General features: G+C 48.4%; 1 protein-coding gene across 1 annotated transcript in view; it reads left to right on the top strand.

The window, feature by feature from the left end:
• The window catches only part of LOC129514425 (O-acyltransferase like protein-like), a 34,672-nt gene extending 15,701 nt beyond the window's left edge, over positions 1-18,971 (top strand). Inside the window, exons 5-10 of the mRNA XM_055332978.1 lie at positions 296-375; positions 7,901-8,014; positions 9,945-10,077; positions 12,770-12,956; positions 17,794-17,936; positions 18,216-18,971. Coding sequence (XP_055188953.1) covers positions 296-375; positions 7,901-8,014; positions 9,945-10,077; positions 12,770-12,956; positions 17,794-17,936; positions 18,216-18,341 — 783 coding nt within the window. The 3' untranslated portion in view covers positions 18,342-18,971. The remainder of the gene's footprint in view (positions 1-295; positions 376-7,900; positions 8,015-9,944; positions 10,078-12,769; positions 12,957-17,793; positions 17,937-18,215) is intronic.
• The last annotated feature ends 301 nt before the right edge of the window (positions 18,972-19,272 follow it).

Genomic DNA, 19,272 nt, shown 5'->3' with positions numbered 1-19,272 from the left:
TCCTGGGAGCTTAGCTATTACTGCTTTTTCCAACAAGAGGGAAAACTTGTCTGCATTTCCATCCTGTAAGCTGGCAATGATCACCCCCATCACACAGGCTTGTTAAATGAGTAAATGAGTGAGGTACGTGAAATACCTGTAACCCCAAATTCCTTTGTCTTTCCATGGAAGCGCCCCACCCTCCACCCACAGGTGCCCTGTGGATTCCTCCTCCATCCAGCTCCCGACAGGTTAGAAAATGTGGGGCAGCCCCGGGCACCAGGGGCAGGAGTAACCTCGGCTCCTCTCATTTCAGTGTAATGGTTGGACGTGGTACCTCGCCAATGACTTTCAGTTCCATCTCACCACGCCGGCGATCGTCCTCATCCACAGAAAGTGAGTGTCCCTGCGACAGGAGTGTCGCCCCGTGGGATGTCTCCCACTGACCTCTCAGCGAGCGCTGCAGTAAAAGAGCAGCTTTTATGATGTAGGAGACGAACCTTTTAGAACAGTTCAGACACCGAATGCTCCTGTTTACCTTTCTCTGCGTCCTCCTCTGATCTTTGTCCTACACAACTGCCCCTGTGTTCTTGCAGAGTTCTCACCAGCGGGCACTAATAGCCTCTGCTTTTCCAACTTAATGGTCCTTGTAAACATTTCCACATAGCCATCTGCCTACTTCTCAATTTTAGGAGTTCTGTGCCATTTTTGTGGTTGGCCGTCTAGATTAGTTCCAATTTTTCGTGACTCCAAATGACACCCCAATACTGTCTTTGAATGTGCTACTTTTCCCTCTTATTCATTTCCTTGGGGTCCTATTTCCAAGAGGAATTACTAGGTCAAAGGGTAGGAACGATTTTGTGGCGCTTGTTGCAAATTGTGTGGTTATTCTCCAGAAAGAATGAGGTCATTTACAGCGCCCCAAGCAATGCATCAGTGTACCTGTTCCCCATATCCGATATTTATTAGCTTAATTTTTGTTAGTTCTAGAAAAGCTCTAAGGCCTCAATAATACACAAGGAGACTTCTAGCTTATGAGTTATCCATGCCATATTTTAAAAGATATCTCTTTTTTTTGTTGTTCAAATACTTGTTCAATTTAAGAAACACAGGAAATAATGGGATGAAGAGAGGGGAAAACCCTATCACCTTGATCTGTTCCTCATGCAAGGAAAGGACTCTCTGTAAATATCTTTCTGATCTTTTCCTGCACAACCTTTTTTTTTTTTAAGGGAAAAAAAGCCTTTATTTCATGGTTTAAAAAACAAAACCCCAAAAGAACTGTTTTTAAATAATTGAAATGGAGGGGTAAAAACAGACTTAACAATATGAGAATCATGGTTAGTAAGTAGTGGTCCCCAGTATTTTTAGGATATAGAAAACCAAGATAAGTATTCCAAGGGAAATACCACTAGTAGTGTATAAAAAATTAATTTAAAGAACAAGCTCTATGTGAACTTGGAGATATGCACTGGCCTCACTGTGGCAGGTCACCTCAGAAGTCCCAAGACACTGGGGTAAGCTTCAATAACACTATTATTGGTTGCAATTAGGATATAGTAACTTCTTTTTTTAAAAATAAATTTATTTTTTATTGGTGTTCAATTTGTCAACATACAGAATAACACCCAGTGCTCATCCCGTCAAGTGCCCACCTCAGTGCCCGCCACCCAGTCACCCCCACCCCCTGCACAACTTTTTATACGTGAAAGGAATCTGTATCTCTACACTAATATCTTTCTTTTAATAGTTTTATGACATAAGCAATTTCCTAGATTATTTTACTTCTAAGTAAACATAATTTTAATGTCTGCGTAACACTCCATTCCATGAATGAACTCTAATTTAGTCAAACCTTCCCCTATCATTAAATACTTAGATTATTTCCAATTTTATGCTTTTATCAATAATAGTCTGATAAATATTTTCATGGTAACCGTTTGTCTCCAATTCTGGTATTTCTTTAGAATGCATATCTTTAAGGGGATTACTGGGTCAAAGGAGCATGAATGGCTTCTAGGCTCTTGAAGCATAAAGACAAATCACTTCCCTTAAGGTCTATCAATATTCAGTCCTCTGGCCATCTAATTAGTTGCCAGTATGGAATGTTAATACTAATACAAAACAAAATACAAACCTTGCTATTTTGATATATAAGAAACAGTCATTTTTCACATCTGACTTCCAAGTCTTCACTTAGTAGGGGTGCAGCTAAGTTCCAAATATGTGTTGACCAGCTCTGCATCACGGTTACCTGTTAATGCTCTTTGCAGGACAGACTTTTTTTTTTTTTTAAGATTTTATTTATTTATTTCTGAGAATACACAGAGAGGAGAGAGAGAGGCAGAGACACAGGCAGAGGGAGAAGCAGGCGCCATGCAAGGAGCCTGACGTGGGACTCGATCCCGGGTCTCCCAGATCAGGCCCTGGGCCCAAGGCAGCGCTAAACCGCTGAGCCACCGGGCTGCCCCTGCAGGACAGATTTTTAAATCACAGGCTGACCCACGATGTTGCCCATTCCAGCCACATGCAAACATTCAAGCATCCTGGGCAAGGGAAATGCATCCTAATTTTTTTTAAAGATTTATTTATTTATGGGATGCCTCGGGGGCTCAGTGGCTGAGCAGCTGCCTTCGGCCCAGGGCATGATCCTGGAGTCCTGGGATCGAGTCCCACATCAGGCTCCCTGCATGGAGCCTGCTTCTCCCTCTGCCTGTGTCTCTGCCTCTCTCTCTGTGTCTCTCATGAATAAATAAATAAAATCTTTTTAAAAAAAGATTTTATTTATTTTAGAGCATCCTAATTTTCATTTAATCTAAGAATTAAGCACCTAAAAAAAAAAAGGAAAATCTGCTTCTTCACGTATCTTAGACACACAATGCTTTCTAACTTTCAATGTAAAGAGGTGTTTTGTTTGTTTGTTTACTAAGTCATTAAAAAAAGTTCCATGGCTCCCACTAAGCACAAAGGCAGTTTGCTGGTATAGTGAGTTCAAGTCAGAAGACATGGGTTCCAATCATGACTGGTAAGTCACTGGTGAGGGGACCCCGGGGTAAGTTGTGAGACTCTCATCTTCAGCTTTCATGTCCATAAAATGGAGATGGTGGTGCTTCAGGTCGGGGTTGGAGGACAAAGCAAATCATACACATGGGAACCAGCACAGGGCTTGCCTGTCAGTAATGTGCAACCACATGTCACTCAGCTACCTATTATTTGAGATTCCATGTGATCATCATTGTCCCCAGCTGCTGTCCCCAAGCTGGGGCAGCCCTTTGCCCCTCCCAGTCGCACAGGGAGGTGGGGGAAGGGTGGCTGGATAAGCCACTGTGAGCATCTGCTTCACTAAACCCATTCAGGAGTGGCCATCTCCCTATTTTCTCTGCACCATCCCTATTCCACAAAGGGTACCCTTATCTGGGCAGTTGGTCCCCTTCCTTGGCTTTTTCTCAAAACACCCTTTCCAGAAGGTGCTGGTGTGGAGCAGTTCTTAATGAAGGCTTCCCAGATTGAAAGGTCTGCATTCCTCTTCTCAGCCTCACCCCTTCCCATACACTTGCCGCTTCACCCCTTCTTCATTCCACTCCTCTGAGGTAGGTGAGCCTGTGTGGAGACCCGAACCAGTGCCCGGTGCTGGGGGGTGTCTGCCTCTGTGTGATTGCTGTGGGGAGAGCGAGGAGGTCCAAGTTCTCCCTTACCCAGTCTCCTGAAACAAAAGCATCTGAATTCAAATGGTTTATTTTCTCAGAGTGGGGGTTCAGGGGCAGGGAGTATAATTTTTGATAGCATAACAGAACTGAGAAAAGCATATGAGACTGAAATAAAACCTGGTAGGGACGTCTGGGTGGCCCTGTGGTTGAGCATCTGCCTTTGGCTCAGGGTGTGATCCTGGGATCCTGGGATCGAGTCCCACATCAGGCTCCCTGTGGGGAGCCTGCTTCTCCCTCTGCCTGTGTCTCTGCCTCTTTCCCTGTGTCTCTCATGAATAAATAAATAAAATTATAAAATAAAAGAGAGGCACCTGAGTGGCTCAGTTGGTTGAGCATCTGCCTTTGGCACAGGTCATGATCTCAGGGTCCTGGGATCGAGTCTTATGGCTCCCTGCTGGGTGGAGACTCTGCTTCTCCCTTTCCCTCTGCCTCCCCCACTGCTTGTGCTCTCTCTCTCTCAAATAAATAAGATAAGAAAGAAAGAAAGAAAGAAAGAAAGAAAGAAAGAAAGAAAAGAAAAGAAAAGAAAAGAAAAAAGAAAAGGAAAGGAAAGAAAAAGAAGAAAGAAAGAAAGAAAGAAAAGAAAGAAAAAGAAAAGAAGAAAGAAAGAAAGAAAAAGAAAGAAAGAAAGAAAGAAAGAAAGAAAGAAAGAGGAGAGAAAAAATCTGGTAATAAGATGGAAATGAGATCTAATAATTACACTGCTATTTATTTTGGAAACAGAGATTTTAAAAAAAAATAGCTCTGAACATCCTTTGGTAGAAGAAAGACCTACCACTGGATGCCTGCTTAATTTATACTCACACGTCCCAGGATGAAATCCCCAAGACTGCTGGGAATTAGGGATTAGTGTGACCTCCTACCCTCCCCCTCACATGGATGGACAAGGAAAGTCAAGATAGGTAGTAGAGATAGCTCTGGGATGCTGACCAACCCCCCCCCCCCAGGCCCCTTTGAGAGGGCAGGCTGATTCCTGGGGTGCTCCTGAGTCGCTGATTTCTCCTGCTGCCTAAACAGGAGTGGAGAGGCCTCAGGCCCACAGGGGTGGATTCTCCCTCCTACAAGACAGTGAACCCTGAGAGCTCCCTAGGGGAGGGGGAGCCGCTGGGCCCAGCAGAGCCAGGCGGACCAGTTCTGGGGCGCTGTCACAGGCCTCGGCTCCCTGAGGGGTACGGCTGCTCCAAGGGCTCTGGAGACCTTGGCAAGTGCCTGCGGGAACAGGTGTGTCAGGCGTGAGGCCTCAGCAGGCCCGGCAGCCCTGGCAGGGGAGGAAGGGCAAGCCTCTGCAGGCTTCCTCGGAGGTGGCGTTTGCAGCAGGACGTGCTGATTGCTGCTCCAGGTATTTGTGAAGAAAGAGCGAGAGAAATCCTGTAGGGGATCCTGGCCAGGACGCTGGGGGCTGACAGCTTGCAAGGAAGACTGGGATCTTCTCAGACACAACTACTTTTCAGGAGACACTACGCTATTCCTTCCTCTTGGGCTATGGCCCCTCAGTGGACCTTGTTGAGGGACCAACCTCTGGAGAGAATGAGGATGGCGGTCGGCACCTGAAGCTCTGGGGTTTTCTCCATCCCATTGTCGCAGGACTAGTCCCCTTAAAAAGCCAGAAAATGTAACTGCTGACCTGAGGTGGCAGGGGAGCCCTTTGGCACTGGGCCATTTGTGCTGTGGGCTCAGGGGCCCAGGAGGATGGGACTCATAGGACGTAAGGCGGGGCACAGGGCACCTGGTACCTACGTGCATTCGCTGGCTTGGGCTGCGTGACAAGGTGCCATACATGAAGGGGCTGACACAACAGAAATTCATTTCCTCATGGTTCTGGAGAGTAAATGTCTAAGATCAAGGTGTCAGTAGGTTTGGTTTCTTCTGAGGTTCTCCCCATGCCTTCACATGGTCTTCCCCGTGTGATTGTCCAAGTCTTTTTTTTTTTTTTAATTCATGAGAGACACAGAGAGAAAGGCAGAGAGAGAAACAAGTTCCCCACAGGGAGCCTGATGTGGGACTTGATCCCAGGCCCCCAGGATCATGCCCTGAGCCAAAGGCAGATGCTCGACCACTGAGCCACCCAGGCGCCCGGGCTGTCCGAGCTTAATCTCCTCTTCTCAGGATGGTATCATTTAGATTGGATGAGGGCCCATCCCAATGAGCTCATTTCACCTTAATTATCCCTTTAAAGATGCTGTCTCCGGATAGACTCACATTCGGAGGTTCTGGATGTTAGAATTTGGGGGGTACACCATCCAGCCTTAATAGTCTGTTTAGGAGGCTTTATTAGTTTTATCATAGCAGTGGCTGGCCAGTGGAGACCCGTCGGACTCCTGAGAGGAGGTGCTGTGCATTGGGCTCAAGTCCCCCGGGGAGTTAGACAAATATTTACTTGGGTGAATGTGGGTTTTTATTGGATGGCCTGTCTGGATGGTTTACCACCCACCTGAGACAATGAGGTCTTAGTACCTCCCAACTCTAGACCTGGTGGGGACCTACTTGAGTGGCCTTGTGACTCAGAAGCCCTGGCCCCAATATCAGCATCTTCCCTGGAGGCTGTCCTGGAAGGCAGATTTCAATCCCTCAGCTAAAAACCAGCACTCTCGGGCAGCCCCGGTGGCTCAGCGGTTTAGCACTGCCTTGGGCCTTGGGTGTGATCCTGGAGACTCGGGATCGAGTCCCACGTTGGGCTCCCTGTGTAGAGCCTGCTTCTCCCTCTGCCTGTGTCTCTGCCTCTCTCTCTCTCTCTCTCTCTCTGTGTGTGTCTTTCATGAATAAATAAAATCTTAAAAAAAAAAAGAAAAGAAAAAATCAGCACTCTCCAAGCTTGTGGCCGTACAACTACATTTAAGCTTCTAAATGGTGGGAGGTGGGCAGCCCGGGTGGCTCAGCAGTTTAGCACTGCCTTCAGCCCAGGGCGTGATCCTGGAGACCTGGGATTGAGTCCCATATCGGGCTCCCTGCATGGAGCCTGCTTCTCCCTCTGCCTGTGTCTCTGCCTTTCTCTCTCTCTCTCTCTCTCTCTCTCTGTGACTATCATAAATTTAAAAAAAATAAAATTAAAATTAAAAAAAATTGTGGGAGGTATGAAAGGTAGGGCTTTTTTCTTTGGAGAACCCACTCGTATGGAATGCCAGTAATTCAAGGAGGGCAGCACTAGATGGTCTGGCAAAAGGCACAGTGAGTGGACAGCATAGTTGTCATAACTTCCCAGCCCACGCTCACAGCAGACATGACTAATCCATCACAGCACCACCGAGCTACCACTCCTCCATTCCAAGCAGGATTGGCACTCTGGAGGAAGATGGTTTGCTCCCTGCCTCCCTCACCATATAGGGATGGTACCTTATCCCCTCTGCGTGAATAACCAAGGGCAGCTTCAAGCAGCGGCATGGGATTGTCAGAGGCATCCTCCCGGCTGGGCTGTGCCTGGATAGCCTCGCACCTGTGCTTCACATCGCACCTGTGCTTCACATTGCACCTGTGCTTCACATTGCACCTGTGCCACTGCAGATCATTTGGGTTCGGGCCCTCATGATTGTGAGCAGGTACAACCAGACATTGCCTCGCTCTGAGCCTGTGTCTCTAAGTCTCATTTCCTGCCCCAGAACCTCCTACAGCCGGGACTCCTTCAGGACTCCTTTTGGCCTTAGTCACAAAAGTGAGGCAGAATGAGTTTTTGTGGGGCCACCCTTGACTCACGGGGGATGGATAGAAGACACTAGAAAAGGCTTCTTTCTTTCGTCTCTCAAGAACAGTTTTCGGGCGCATTGCCTGAGGCTCCATAGAGCATTCTGGAAGAGCGGAGCATCAGCCACCTGGACGGCGCAGCATCCTTGTATTAGCTTGCCCTGCCTCCCGCTTCACACCCCATCCCTCATTCCCAACCCCCTGTGGACTACCAGCACCCGGATATTTGTCTCAGATTGCGTCCGGGTGGGGGAAGAACCCCGGGATCCCCCTCTTGCGCTGCCCCTTGTCCCCCTGTGCCTGGCAGTCACCTCTCCCCGAGGTCACCCCCCACGACGTCCCTGTAGTGCCTGGTGGGCGGCAGGGGACCTCCACGCCTGGCGTCCCTTGGGGCTGCAGCGGGAATTTCCGGGGGGAGCCAGGAGATGCAGCCTCGGGTCCCGGGGCCTGCAAAGGGCCAGGTGCGGCGGCCCGGGGCCCACAGGCGGCAGGTGCCTGGCGGCCGCGCACCTTCCACCTTCCCGTCCCTGTCTCCGCAGAAGCAGGCGGGTCCTCGCGCTGCTCGGGGCCGCGCTCCTCCTGGCACCTGCCGCCGCCGCGGCCCTGCTCACTCGCGCGCACAGCCTGCCGGTCGCGGCGGTCAGCGAAGCCAGGTGAGCGCGGCAGGTGAGCGCGGGCGGGGGCAGGGGGCGGCGGGCGGCGGGCGGCGGCCGGGCGGAGGCGGCACCGGGGAGCCCCGGAGCGGCCCAGCCCGCAGGTGGCCTTGCGGCCAAACTCGAGAGCCTTCCCACGTGCACTAGGGGGGATGGGGGGATGGGGATGGGGGAGATGGGGACGGGGATGGGGGTGGAGGTGGAGGGGGGAGGGGGAATGGGGGGGGTTGTCCCGCCCGAAAGGGGCCGCCCCGTGCGAGTGCTTCTCGGAGGAAGGGCGCGCCCCCACGTGGCTGCCGGGGGTTCTCCTCCGCGGCCCGCTGGGGATGGAGAGGCTGCCACGCAGGGACGAGGGAGTGGAACCCGCGGCCCTACCCGCTGTGCCATTGTGCTCCCCCCCGGGGGAGGACGTGCAGCCCTTCTCCCTTATAACCAGCCTGCCTGTCACATGGGGAACGTGGGACCATTCCTCGCGGATCTGCTCTCCGTGCAGCCGAGTGGGGCAGATGGAGCCCCCATCTTCTCAGTCACCGGCTCCAATTCCTCCCACGGCGCCGGTTGCTCTCGAAGTGGAATTCCTGCCTGACCTCCCCTGTCACTCCCCCACCTGCTGGCTCTGGACCAGTCAGACTAGCCTTTAAACCTCCACATGCCAAGCATGTTCCTTCCTCCGTCAGGCCCTTGCACCTGCTGTTTCCCCACACGAGAATGCAGGGCTTGCGCCTTCATTTCCTGTAGGTGTCGGTGCAAACAGCGGTTCTCAGAGCGGCCTTCACTGACCTCCCGATGTAAAATAGCCCTGAACCTTATCTGGCACTCTGTGCACAGTGTGCACTCTGTTTGTGAGGGGAAGGAAGGAAGGAAGGAAGGAAGGAAGGAAGGAAGGAAGGAAGGAAGGAAGGAAGGAAGGAAGGAAGGGAGGGAGGGAGGGAAGGGAGGGAAGGGAGGGAGGGATCTCTGGGTGGCGCAGCGGTTTGGCGCCTGCCTTTGGCCCAGGGCGCGATCCTGGAGACCCGGGATCGAATCCCACATCGGGCTCCCGGTGCATGGAGCCTGCTTCTCCCTTTGCCTGTGTCTCTGCCTCTCTCTCTCTCTCTCTCTGTGACTATCATAAATAAATTAAAAAAAAAAGGAAGGAAGGGAAGAAGAAGGAGGAGGAGGAGGGAGAGAAAAAAGAAAGAGAAGAAGGAAGGAAGAAAGGAAGGAAGAGGGAGGGAAGGAAGAAAGGAAGAAAGAAAGAAGGAAAGAAAGAAAGAAGGAGGAAGGAAGGAAAAGAAAGGAAGGGAGGGAGGGAGGGACGGAGGGAGGAAAGAAGGAAGGAAGGGAGGGAGGAAGGAAGGAAGGCATCCCAGATTTTGTGACCGGGGAGCAAGCACCATGCCCTTCTCATCACGTCACCAGCCTCTGTGGGCATTGCCAGGTGACTGAGGAAGAGGCTCATTCCCACCTGGCCCAGGGGTTCTCAACTCTGGAAGCACAAGAGAGTCACCTGGGGAGATTTTAAATCCACCGCTGCTTCCAGCCAGCGCCGCCTCAGACCACCTGAATCGCAATCTCCAGGGGTGTGGCCCAAGCAACCAAATTCTGTAAGCGCTTCCACGAAGAGGTGCAGTCCTGAGAACCACGTTTCTAGAGCTAGCCTGGCATACCAGCTACCAGAAACAACTCCTTAAAAAATGGATGCAGTCTTCATATTTCCTTGGGAGCCAAGGTGGGGTTGCCCAGGGAAATCTGGAATCTTAGCAAGTTAGCTGTGTCTCTAAGGTAAGATCATGAGATTATAGTTTGGGGATCATTACTGAGGAAATGAACAAATGTACCCCAAATTTTCCTTTGGATTTGCTGACTGTACCAATGGACATCTGAGAGATTCCCTTTCTCAGGTCCAGATCAAAAAGAAACTTTTGCCTTCCGTTTTTGTGTTTTTCAGTGAAAATGCGACCATGTTGTATTTCTCGGAGTACTACACTAAGCCCTACTGCAGATATGGGCCATTCCTCGTGGGCCTCTTGCTGAGCATTTTCATGCACCAAAACCACCAGGCAAACATTCTTAAAACCAAGGTAAGCCTGCCCCCTACCTCGCTGTAAGGCCGGGTCTGCTTGGGACCGGAGTGGCCCATTTGGCCAGGCTCGTCACAAGCCATGGGCAGGAATCAGACTGCTCAGTACTTTATTGTGCTGTGGTATGTTAGCAATGTTTCTTGGCTCTAGAGAATAAGAGAGATCTTATCTTCCTGCTGGATCCTGATTCTCTGCTTTCCTCACTGAGTTCCTTTAAGAAAGCTCCAGAATTGACCCCCTGTGGTGTTCCACCCATTGGAGCCTTAGTACAGACCCAGAGAACTCACTGCTATAGGAAAAACACACCTAGTGAATTTGCAATGGCAAGACTCTCTTCTGGATGGGCATAGTTATTTTTTTTTAAGATTTTATTTATTTATTCATGAGAGACACACAGAGAGAGAGGCAGAGACATAGGCAGAGGGAGAAGCAGGCTCCATGCAGGGAGCCCGATGCAGACTGGATTCGGGGACTCCAGGATCAGGACCTGAGCCCAAGTCAGACGCTTAACTGCTGAGCCACCCAGGCGTCCCTGGAAGGGCATAGTTACTTTTTAATAGCACAAACTCTTGGTTTCTATAGATCTTGGTCAGATTCAATGGTTCCATTTGGGAATCAAGATGTCTAAGGGGAAACAAGCTGTTGCTTTGTCTTCCAGGTAAAATTGCTTCCCAGGTAAAAAATGGGTAATTGTTCTGGTTTGCCACTCAGGCTTATTACTCAAGCCAGAAGCCTGGGTTTATCTTGGACATGTCCTCCTCACTGACCACTCCTCCCATGCAAATGTCCACCAGGCCCCCCGTTATTGTTTCTTCTGCTGTCCTCTCTTGGCCTAACTAACCTCACTGAAGCTCTTCTCATCTCTTGCCTTGACTTCTTGTCTTGTGCATCTCATAATCCACCCTTGGGCCAACCTATTTAAAACTCTACTTTGGTGTTGCTCTTGAACTGTACAAAAGCTCTTCATGTGGCTTTAATTGACCCTTAAGACCTTGAGGTCTGACTTACCACTGAATTACCAACATCTGATTCTGAAATCACTGAAGGCACTTAATAAATGAATGAATGAAGGTTAATTTGCTTTTCAATGGGCAAAAGGCCAAAAATTTCTTTGCACTATTAGAGTACAGTGATAGCCCCAAATCTTCTCTGCTAGGCCCTACCTTTGTTTACCTAGGTCTTGTGGGTGCCTCACCTAGATGCTCCAGAGAAGAGGCCTCTGTCCTTGGAAAATCTTGTGTTGCTCATGGCAGGAACAGGAGATAGAGCTTCACAAGACAGAATGGATACACAAAGGCTGCATGACTTTTCCTGTAGGTTGGAGTTATGCTGATCCCCTGAAGACGCATAATCCAGTTGTAGATTAAAACAGAATGCCATTAAAGACATGCTTCAGTGTCACCCGGGCTCCATGGTACCCAGGGAGCAGTGGGGGGACCTAAGACGTGGACAGAGCATTTGCGAATCTTCCAGGGGTTGAGTCAGGATCAGGGAGTATGGAGCCAGAACACAAGTCAGGCTGAGCTGGAGAAACAAGGTAGAAGGGATGGGTAGACCAAAGTCAAACCTCTAGAAGCCAGGAAAGATGGACACAGAGACCACGCTGGAGGCAGCGGGGGCCTATGCCATATGCTAGGAATGAGATGAGAGGGGGCATGCTCAGTGAAAGAGTGAAGGGGACCCTAGCCTAAAACAGAGGGCTTGTGGGGATCTCCCGAGGACAGACCTTTCTTCTCATGCAGCCAGAGCTTAGTGCAGGAATCTGATGCCAAGGAGAAGAGAGCTTCTCTCTGGAGACTAGATGGTGGACTGATAAGACGCTAGTTCGGTTCAATGGAGAGGTCATCATAGCAACTTTGAAATTGGAACAAGGAAGCTAGAAAGATTCTTGGAAGACAGGTCTGGGTCTAAACGGTCAAATTAGGTGACATAAGATCTAAGATCTTGAACTGAGCCCATAATAGAATTCAACCCACGGGGCTGTTCTCTGAGCTGAAGAGTTCTCCATTCTCTCGCTCTTCCACTATTTTATGACTCCCAAGGACAAGGGTCCAGCCCAGGTAGAGACCGTGTGCGTTGTTGGGAGACACAGAACCAGTCAAGGAGCTTTATTAGGTCAAGGAACAGAATGGGAGGTCAGGAGTGGATTAGAACATTATCTTTCTTTCTTCCCTTTTAACTTTCATTTCATAAGTATTCAAGGTTCATGGCAAGTTGCAAAAACAGCACAGAAGGTCTTGTGTGCCCATGACCCAGGTTCTTTCGCTGGCAACATGCTACAGAACTATGGCAAATGATCACAACCAAGAGATTGACACTGGCACAATCCACAGGCCTCAGGTCCACTAGTTTTATGTGCACTCATTTGTGCGTGTATATAGTTTTGTGTAATTTTAGCACGTGGAGATTTGCATAACCACCACCACAAGTGAGGCACAGAGCTCTGCTGTCATAGCAAAGAGCTCCCTTGTGATACTTCTTGTTGGCCACACTCCCCCCCTCCCCTACCCCGCCCTAACCCTAACCTCTCATAACCACTAGTCTGAACCTTCTATTTTAGTCAAACTTGGGCACCAATTGGGGTTTACAAATCGATACCTAAAGTGACAATAGTAACACAGAAAAGTGAATTACTGTAAAAGAAAGTAGATGTCCAAAATGGGCTTGACCCAGGTCTCTCCTCTCCCTGTAGGCGCAGGCTGTGCTGGGGTGGATTTGCTGCCTGTCTACCCTGTTCACAGTGGTCGCTCTGGCATACGTGGTGGATGACACCTTTGCCACCTCTTCACCTGCTGTGGCTCTGTACCAGGCTCTCCACCGGACCCTGTGGGCGGCAGGCGTGGGCTGGATCATGCTAGCGTGTCAGGAGGGCTACGGAGGTACGGCACAGCACGGGGTGCTGCTCATGGGCTCACACTGTGTCCCTTTAAGGGCAAAGAATGTGAGAACACGTTGTGCACAGAGGGGCTTTTTTGTTTGCTGGAGTGTTTGGTGAATGACATCAATTTGCTTCTATCTTGGGGGTGGGTGGGAACTGGCCACATATTCTGTTTAAGATTTTTACCCTGGTTTACGTACAAATGCAGGGTCTGAAAGAAAAATCTGCAGTCTCTCCAGTGAAGCTAGTTCAGAAGCTGGAGGAGAACAGGCAGGGGCTTATGGTAAAAACAAAATACCAGTGCCAGGGACAGAAGTTCTGGTCACACTCAGCCTGGGCCTCGGTTTCCTTATCTGAGGGTGTAGACTGAGTAGTTCCCAAGATCCCCTTTGGCCCTTTGATCTGGGAAAACCCGTTTCTATTGAGCTGGTTTTCAGTGTGTGGAAAGGTCAAGAAAAGAGCTGAAATGGAAAGGAAGGAATTTTCTCCAGATTAGAAATGTCTATTCAAGTCACCTGACACTCTTTCCTTTTCTTTCCCACTTGGCATGAGGTAAGAACTGGGTACTTGAGGTGTCAGAAAATGACAGGAGAAAGCCTGGCAAGAATCATCTAGAAAAAGTTCTGGCCCCACAGTGCCCAGAAGCTCCGAAGTGATGGCTGTACAGCCAGGTGCAGCCATGACACCTTGTGACCCTAGGGAAATAATCAGGGTGAGTTTACACCTGGGCCTGTGAACGCCACCCAGGTAGCCTCAGCGAAGGTGTTTGGAAATCATGGTTTAAAGAGAAAAATGATAAAAATGATCACAATTCCTGCTGACTGAGCGCAGGCTTATGCCAGGCCCCATGGAGAACTTCACCCATAGGATCCCGGGTGACACTGGCCACAGCCCCCATGGGTAGAACTATCAGGAGCTGTTTCTCTGTGAGAAAGATGATGCCTGGAGATGAGGTAACGTGTGAAGGTCACGCAGTGCAGTAGTCACTGAGCTAGAAAATGAATCCCAGACCAAGCACAAAGCGATGCCCAAAGCCCATGATCTTCATTTCTGTGCAACAGTACCCTTCTCAGACATTTGATTGGTAAAGTTGTTTTTGAATTTGGTGAGGAACGATTTGTTCTTTAATATTTCAAATTTATAAGCTTTTCCTTATATGGAGAAATGACATTAAGGAAGAAATGGGCTCCATTCTCTCTGACAGGTATTTGCATTTCCGGGCAGCTGTTGAATCACATGACCACACCCCAACACTGCTTCCACATGGTGACAATGACCCTAAACTGTCCCTAGAGCCTCAGAATATAAGCAACTACTCCCCCTGGCCCACGATGGGGTGGCAAACACCACAGTACTCCCGTCTGATGTGGAGAGTCATGCTAAATGAAGAACTAACCTGCTAGAGGGAGTGACTTCGGTCAAGTTAGAAGACTAATCGAATTTGCAGCATTATTGTTACAGTGGAGCTAGTCAGTGCTATCAATCATCAGGCTGAGTATGGATGAGACCTCTATTAATCCAGGCGACAGACCAGCCCTTTGGTTGTTCTTGAGTGATACAGCTTTCCAGAATGTGTTGTCATTAGCCAATCACAATTATCTAGGTGTGACTGATGTTCTAGGTTTGCATCTCCAACACTATTTTCAGGTATCAAGATTGGGTAGTAAGTGAATGAATGTACAAGATACAATTCTAGAAAATATGTGTCTACCTGGTGACCTTTAGAAAAGTACATCTATAAAGGGACACTTGAAGAAGAAGTGTTTCATGGAGGCTCTCAGGGAGAGAAGGGATCCCCATACCTCGAATCATCTGTCGTCATATCAGTCGGGACCAGTGTAGACCATGTGGGTCTGTGCAAAGTCGTGTTCCGTTGAGTTGCCAGAGGCATCTTCGGACATGTTACTCCTCCAGTTAAAACCTTTCAGTGCTGGGCCCACTCTCCTACAGCAATCCTCAAGCTTTAATACCATACGGACCCATTCCAAAGGAATAAGAAGTGTTTTAGATCTTTAGTATTATTGGCTTAAATTAAATTTTAATTCTAATTTTACCTAAGCATGAGAAAGCATAAGCCTAGACACAAATTTTTATGTTTATAACACATGAATTTATAAAGCCAAAACAAATTCAAAAAGTAACCATAAAAATGGGGCACCTGGCTGGCTCAGTCAGTAAAGCATGTGACTCTTGTTCTTGGGGTTTTGAAGTTCGAGTCCCAGGTTGGGTGTGGAGATTAGTTAAAAATACAATCTTATTTTAAATGTCACGTAACATAATTTGACCTGTGGTTAAAAAAGATTGCTCTGGATTTTGCATGGGGTCTATAGGGTGACAAGGACGAAGCAGAGAGTCCAACAGATCTGCGAGGAAGCTACGGTACAGGCCCATGGAGGAGGAAGCCATGGTGGAATCAATGGGGTGGGGGGTTAGTGGAGGAGATGGGGAGAAATGGTCTGATTTGAGATAGACATTTTTAAGGATAGATTGGCAGCACTCTGTGGGATACGGGAGGAAGAACAGAATCAGGGATGGCGCCAAAGATTTTTGTCCTGAGCAACTGAAACAACATGATACCTGAGCTGGGACTCTTGGAAAGGAGAGACGGAAGTTTTTTACTTTTTTTTTTTTTCCCCTCTCTCTTTCTCTTCTTTCTTTCTTTTGTGGCTTAAGACAACAGAAATTGATTCTCTCATCATTCTGAAGAAACCCAAAATCAAAGTGTTGGCAAGGTCCTTCTAGAAGCCCTGGGGGGATCTGTTCCGAGCTCTCTCCTGCCCACCCTCCCACCCCCACCCCGTGACTGCCAGCAAGACCCAACTTTCCTGGCCCGTGCGTGCATCTCTCCAATCTCTGTCTCCGTCTCCACATGGCCTTCGTCCCGTGTGTCTCCTCCATGTGTCTGTGTCTCTTTTTCTGTCTCTTATAAGGACACTCATTTTTGGATTTGAGGCCCACTGTAACCCTGGATAATCTAATCTCGGGTTCCTTACCTTCATTCTCTCTGCAGAGACCCTCATTCCAAATAGAGCAGGGTTCTAGGCGGACACAGCTTTTGGGAGGCCCCTATTCCACCCACTACAGAGATCAGCAGTAAGTCCTGTGCAGAGAGGGATTTCTCACCGTGCTTTATTTTAATTAATTTTTAGTTTATTTTTAAAAGATTTTATTTATTTATTCATAAGAGACACGCACAGAGAGAGAGGCAGAGACACAGGCAGAGGGAAAAGCAGGCTCCATGCAGGGAGCCTGATGTGGGACTCGATCCTAGGACCCCAGGATCATGGCCTGAGCTGAACACACTCAACCACCAAGCCACCCAGGTGCTCCAATACCAAATATTTCTCTTTTTAAAAAAAATTTATTTATTTATTCATGAGAGACACACACACACAGAGAGGCAGAGACACAGGCAGAGGGAGAACTAGGCTCCATGCAGGGAGCCTGATACGGGACTCGATTCCAGGTCTCCAGGATCACAACCCAGGCCAAAGGCAGTGCTAAACCACTGAGCCACCTGGACTGCCCTAACAAAATATTTCTAATAACCACGTCTTTAAAAGGACTTCAAGACTATTCATGTGAATATCAGAAATCCTGTTTTGAAGGAACTTTCATCTCTTTGCTTTGGATTAAGGAAAGGACAAAGTGCTGGGTATTTTAGCATATTGTGCAGTACAATCAAGATAGGTCTGTATGTTTTTATTACTAAAAATGTCAATTGAATTTTAAAAATTTATTGATTATGATTAGGAATGTGTTAATATAGGCTTTCAAGTAACAATGGAATTTTTTTTTTTAAAGGTCATTTCTTTTTTTTTTTTTTAATTTTTATTTATTTATGATAGTCACAGAGAGAGAAAGAGAGAGAGGCAGAGACACAGGCAGAGGGAGAAGCAGGCTCCATGCGCCGGGAGCCCGACGTGGGATTCGATCCCGGGTCTCCAGGATCGCGCCCTGGGCCAAAGGCAGGCGCCAAACCGCTGCGCCACCCAGGGATCCCAACAATGGAATTTTTTATGTAGTATTTTGTGTTTTTTTAGATCAGCTCATAAAATGTCGAATTCTGCACCTTTTGTTCTTACATTTATTAAATGAATTTTTTCTTTTTAAATTTTTTTTAAAGATTTTATTTACCTATTTGTGAGAGACAGAGACAGAGAGAAAGGCAAAGACACAGACAGAGGGAGAAGCAGGCTCCCTGCGGGGATCCCAATGTGGGACTCGATCCCAGGACCCCGGGATCACGTTCTGAGCTAAAGGCAGATGCCCAACCGCTGAGCCACCCAGGCACCCCTCTTTTCATTCATTTAAATTAAACAGCCTGAAGTGGGCTGTGGCTATCATGTGAGACAGCACAGTTCTAGAAGTTACACTGAGTTACAGAATTTTTGTCCTGAATGGAACCTAGAAGCCCCAAAGCCAGTCCCTAGCGGATGACAAGTCAGCAGCCTGGCCATGCCACCGCCTCATCCCGAGGCCCAGTGAGTGGCCCCTGTGCTGCACCCAGAGCCGGAACCGCAGCTGGCGCCGGGCCTGTGCACCTGGTTTTACCTGTGGCATGTTTCGTGCTCCGGGCTTGCCATGTGCTAAGTAAACCGACCGTAAACTCCTGTTAGCTTCTCTTATTTTTTCCCTACTCCTGCAAAGGGAAGCGCTTTCTGTTTTTTTTTTTTCTTTTTCTTTTTTGGCACATTCTCTTAAAAATTAGAAGAATAAATATCTTCCTAGGGGAAGTTCACACACTTAGGCAGCGGGGCCCAGAGGCCGCAGCGATGGTCCCAGGGAGCCAGGGAGGACCCCGTGCCCCCAGGAACCACACTGCCTGTTCCCTCCAGGCCCGGTGAACCGGCTGCTTTCTTGCCGCATCTGGACCTTCCCGGCCAGCATCAGTTACGCCTGCTACTTGGTACACCCCATCCTCATCCTGCTCTACAACGGGCTGCAGGAAACGCCCATTCACTACACCGACACCAACATGGTAAGTGAGTCCCGCTCTTGGCTCTGCTGTGCCTCTGCTGTCCCTTCTCTGCTGGAGCCACCAAGCCGCCCACCGGCCTGGCGAGAAGCTTGTTGCGTTGGTGTGGCTAGGAGCCTACTGTCCTTTGCCTTATTTGAGGGAAGGCTTCGGGATAGTAGCTTTCTTTGATTTTATTTATCTTATATTTAATGTTTGGGGCTGTTGGTCTTGCAGATCGATATCCTATAGCCAGGAATCCGGTAGCAAGATCATGTCCACTCTGCCCCTGTTTCTCTCCAGTTCTATCTTTTCTTTGGCCACTGTTTGCTGACCTTCGTCACTGGGCTGGCCCTGACGCTGTGCATTGAGAAACCATGTCAGGAACTGAAGCGGTACCTGCTGGGGCCGTTGCCTGCGGGGCCATGAAGGTTCTGGTAAAACCCGCAAGAATGGATGGGTTCGTTCTGTCGGTGATGAGTAAAAGCCAGCATGGTTTCATTTCTGTAATGAATGTTTGCTCCCCTGACAAGGGGTGTGAATCCTATTTTGTGAATGTTTAAGATACACAACTTCTCTGTGCTCAATATATATGAGTGCCGAGTGTTTACTATATAAAAGAATTCTGTGACAGCCTATTGTAGTAGCACAATAATCACCTCTGATGAACCTTTTCAGGAAAAAGAAAAACCAACCTGGATTTCTGGGGTCTCATCCTACATGTATTTTCTATACCAATGCTCATAGGAAAACATCAAACTTAGCGAATTGAATGAAATTTAGGTTACAGTGTTCACTTTTCTTGGTAAAAACCACAGCATGCAGTTTTTCACATCATAATTGTCTTTGTGTTATTATTTGTAGACCTGTAACTTTATCCTGGAGCCTAGGATCGTATGACCCATTGGCGTGTACAGTTCACGGGTGCGTTGTTACAGGCCTTCCAAACATTATCTGTTTTACGGTGTGATCCCTGGTAGGGGTTGAATGTGTCACTGAAAAAGATATAAAGTCCTAATCCTATAGTACCTTAGAATGTGACCTCTTTGGGGGTCAGGGTTTTACAGAGGTAATCAAGTTATTATTATTTTTAAAGATTGTATTTATTTATTTGAGAAAGAGAGCATGAGCAGGGGGAGGAGCAAGGGTAGGAGAAGCAGACCCCACACTGAGCAAGGAGCCCAATGCAGGGCTTGATCCCAGGACTCTGATCATGACCTGAGCTGAAGGCAGACACTTAACCCACTGAGCCACCCAGGAGCCCCAGAGGTAATCAAGTTAATGTGAGTTCATGGGGGGAGGTGGCCCTAATCCAAAATGACTGGTATCCTCATATAAAGGGAAAATCTGAACAGAGAGA

The sequence above is a fragment of the Nyctereutes procyonoides genome, unplaced genomic scaffold (assembly GCF_905146905.1).
Source record: "Nyctereutes procyonoides isolate TBG_1078 unplaced genomic scaffold, NYPRO_anot_genome, whole genome shotgun sequence".
Lineage (NCBI taxonomy): Eukaryota > Metazoa > Chordata > Mammalia > Carnivora > Canidae > Nyctereutes > Nyctereutes procyonoides.
Note: the sequence above shows the minus strand (reverse complement) of the source record. Positions and strands in the feature narration are given on the sequence as shown.